This window comes from Bemisia tabaci, chromosome 10, assembly GCF_918797505.1.
Source record: "Bemisia tabaci chromosome 10, PGI_BMITA_v3".
In the NCBI taxonomy this organism is placed as follows: Eukaryota; Metazoa; Arthropoda; class Insecta; order Hemiptera; family Aleyrodidae; genus Bemisia; species Bemisia tabaci.
This window is the reverse complement of record NC_092802.1, coordinates 12,834,139-12,838,311: the sequence shown is the minus strand read 5'-3', so window position 1 is coordinate 12,838,311 and position 4,173 is coordinate 12,834,139. Positions and strand designations below refer to the sequence as shown.

At 38.7% G+C, this 4,173-nt stretch overlaps 1 protein-coding gene across 1 annotated transcript; it reads right to left on the bottom strand.

Moving 5' to 3' along the window:
• Window positions 1-409: 409 nt before the first annotated feature.
• LOC140225616 (uncharacterized) lies at window positions 410-2,495 on the bottom strand (the record flags this gene model as incomplete). The annotated part of the gene is given in 3 exon segments (XM_072305126.1): window positions 410-521; window positions 1,374-1,549; window positions 2,225-2,495. Coding segments are annotated over 2 exon segments (186 nt in total), but the record flags the coding sequence as incomplete, so codon positions are not given.
• Window positions 2,496-4,173: the final 1,678 nt, after the last annotated feature.

The following is a 4,173-nucleotide window of genomic DNA, read 5'->3' as shown; positions in this document are numbered from 1 at the left end:
CATGTTCCGGTCGACGAGTTCCGAACCTGGTGTGCGCCGAGCTTCGGCCCCTTCTTCCATACATGTTTGATCTACAATGGTGGTGTAGAATACACAGTTATTCCTATCTTCTTTGCTTACATTGGATAACCAGGTCCCCGTGTATCGAAAAGAATCGATTATGTTTTGAAAAGGTGACCTGGCGTGACCCAGGAGTCTTGGAATTCAGGACCTGGAAAATGCTTAAAAGTGGTGCCGGCTCTCGCACTTACATTATGACTCTATGTAAGTACTCTATACTTACCCATTAATAGAAAACTCTCAAATTTTGGAATAAATGGCTTCCAATTATAATCATGTATTCTTAGTTTAGCCAGCAAAGATGAAATATACGTTTTATTATGATTAAAGATAAATAGATCAAACTTACCCTGGAATGATAAAGACGATCACTGTGTTTGCTCCGCGATGGCTTAGCAATGACTGCTTGTGGAGGTTTAATGTTAAGGACATCTAGACCATCCTCCTCATCTGACATGGTGCTAAAACCCAATCAAAAACCTTTTATTAATGGAAAAAAGCAATTGTTTCACCATAGGACACCATAGATCATAGTCGATACATCAAACGGGTGAGATCGTATGGATATCGATTGGTTCAAGACATAAAACATAGCCACAGTCAATTGATGGGACGGGTTTTTTGTGATAGATTTTTCATTTAGATGAGTGCATATCGGCCAAGAGTACCAAGTGAAATTGCTGCGAAATTTTTCATTTTCAGCTTCTCTGACAAATACTTATCCTAAAATTTTTGTTTGAGGTTTGTTTTGAAGGAAACGATACATTAATACGATCCATTGAAAAACTAACCTGCATGGACATCAGATGTCGCTTTTGATAATACTTACTTAAGTAATGGAGATTTTGCAGGTGTCTGAAATGTTGTAAGTCTCAAGTTTAACACGAGACTGCTAAGAAAACTGAGCACAAGGATATCCTTGGTTTCTAAATTAAACAATTGGAGAAAATATGACAGAATAACCTACTTTGCTAAAATACGCGCGTTTAAATGGAAAATGCTGCCAGATGACGTCACAAGGCGGCACATTCTCTCACTTTAACATTGTTCTTTCTACTTTATCCCATTTCAGAAAAAAATTTTGAAAATTACTGCTAACTCAGCTCATTAAGCACTCTCAGATGAAGCAATATGATTTTTTTGTGCAAATTCTCCACTGTAGGCAATAATTGTCATTGTTCTTGTGTGCTATTTCATCAGAAATTAGTTTTGGTGATTGATTTAAGAAGAATGATCTACCCTAGATGAATTGCTTGCAAAGAGAAGTAATCAGGAAACACCACATGTTTCTGCATACGACCAAACCTACCTACCAGGTAATCAGAAACTTAACTGACTCCGTTGCGTTCTGTTCTTCAGTTTGCGAACGCAACCCAATAGTCACCATTGGCCTCTCGAGATCGCAGAGTGTTTAGTAGAAATTTTGGGCAATCGCATATAAACACACAAGTCATCAGTTGGCTGACCGTTTGGAATCGGGTAGTTCCGTCTGCAAACAGTCCCGAGCAGTTTACTTCGACGACACAGCTTTCGATTGCAAGAGGATGGCAAAAGTATTGCTGTCATCACATACTGAATATTTAAATGGCATCAGGCTTAAGAGACAGACGGATGGATATCGGGATGTACATGAGAAAACACATCATCAGTCAGCCAGTTTAAGACTGTTGTCAGTGAGTTAAGATCTCACAGCTCTACGGGACATCAGCAGAACAGGGTTTCTGGTCGTGGCTGTCCTTATCTTGAAATTCCTAACTTCTCTTCTAAAACTAGTAGTAAATCGCATATCAGATAAATAGACAGTCTTTAGCTCTTCATTTGCAGGAGATGGTGCTGCCACCGTCCAATAACAATCAAGGATTGACCAGGAGTGGCAATAATGTCATGCTACGATTGTGCAGGGATATCTTCCTCCAGAAGAATACAGCTGATAATATCTACAGCAGATGACAGTAAAAATTAAACAACCGCCGACTTATTTTACACTGATTCTAAACGGATAGAATTGTGAGAGGGGGATGTGTCCGATCGGTGTCAGTGCAGGCGCACAGTAGGACACCCACCCGATGCCATAGATCTGTCTCCTGAAAGGAATTTTAATTGCCTTTAGACAAATCAACACGGCACTCAGTAACTAGAAGGGGGGAAATTAATGTTTTCTTACCGCTTTTAGCACAACTTTCCTAAACGAGTGAAATTTTCTCAGGATCGGGCAAGGCGGATAAAGAATGGTGGTCACAGAACTTACAGAACACATAACAATAAGAATACCAACACAATGATAGCTGTCGCGATCCTAGCGCTCGCCTCCTCGTAGGATAGCACCGGGCAAAGATGGAACTAACGGCTGAGATTTAGCGGCTGGGGTTGCCGGGCGCTCAAAATAACCGCGGGAAATTCAATTGTACGCGCCCAGTGTTCTTCGCGCGCCTTCTGCCACGTGCTGAAAATACAGGGTGTACCAAAAGTCCGTCCCACCCCTGCTAACTTTTGAACGAATTGAGCTAGGGTAATGAAACTTTGGAAAAGTTCCTATCTCAAAGGGGACCATCTTTTGGGGGGTCAAAATTTTGGTCCCCCCTCAAGGGGGGCGCGGGGGGCCCCCAACTTTTCTTTTTCAAAAGGCAACCCCTATCTTGTGATACATCATTTGAAAGAACATAAAAAACTAAGAATTTTGGCGCAAACCGCAGATCAATATCTTAATTTTTGACCGAGTTATGATAGGTCAAAGGTCAAATTTGACCTATTTTCAAAAAATCATAACTCCGGTTCAAATTATCGTAAAGAAAAAAATAAAACGGGAAAATTTACCAAATTGTGTCCGCTTTTAAGTAAAAATTGCAGAAGTCACTTCGCTGTAATTTTAAGGGGGGGTTCGGACCCCCAAATACGTCGATTCAAAGGTCATTCCATTTTCCCCCGAAAAAAGGCAATTTCCCCTAGATTTGCCTCCACATTATCTCATTAGGGTCAAAATTAGTTCAATATTACGTTGGCAAGTCCCCAAATTTCGGGAAAAGTTAAAAAAAAACGAAATTTAAACGGTCAAATTTAATCACCTTAAATTTCGTTTTTTTTAAACTTTTCCCGAAATTTGGGGACTTGCCAACGTAATGTTGAACTAATTTTGACCCTAATGAGATAATGTGGAGGCAAATATAGGGAAAATTGCCTTTTTTCGGGGGAAAATGGAATGACCTTTGAATCGACGTATTTGGAGGTCCGAACTCCCCCTTAAAATTACAGCGAAGTGATTTCTGCAATTTTTACTTAAAAGCGGACACAATTTGGTAAATTTTCTCGTTTTATTTTTTTCTTTACGATAATTTGAACCGGAGTTATGATTTTTTGAAAATAGGTCAAATTTGACCTTTGACCTATCATAACTCGGTCAAAAATTAAGATATTGATCTGTGGTTTGCGCCAAAATTCTTAGTTTTTTATGTTCTTTCGAATGATGTATCACAAGATAGGGGTTGCCTTTTGAAAAAAAAAAGTTGGGGGCCCCCCGCGCCCCCCCTGAAGGGGGACCAAAATTTTGACCCCCTCGAAAGATGGTCCCCTTTGAGATAGGAACATTCCCAAAGTTTCATTACCCTAGCTCAATTCGTTCAAAAGTTAGCAGGGGTGGGACGGACTTTTGGTACACCCTGTATGACTTAATGCACGGAAAATGCTAGATTTTTGAGAAAAGGGAAACTCGTGAAATCAAAACATTTTTCGAACAGTAAGTGATATTGACAGCATGTTGCAGTGATAAAGGAAGAAGAACACAAGGCACATACAATAAAATAAACAAATTCGGGCTATTAATAAGATAAGTTAAAATTTAAAAATACAAGAAACCAAATTATTTCTTCTGTCTTTAAGGATATATTTTTCTTTGCACTTCACAGTCATACTTATGGTTATTTTCTCTCTTCTCACTATGAATATTAACCTATCTTTTTTAAGAGTGATGTGTTTTATGATATTCGATAATAATTCATAAATACTGTAAATTTTAATGAAAGACTATTAGTTGAAAACATGGGATTGAAATAAATTCATAAAACCAATTTAGAGTGCATGTAAAATTTATATAAAAAGATATTTTGCAAAAGAAAGGAA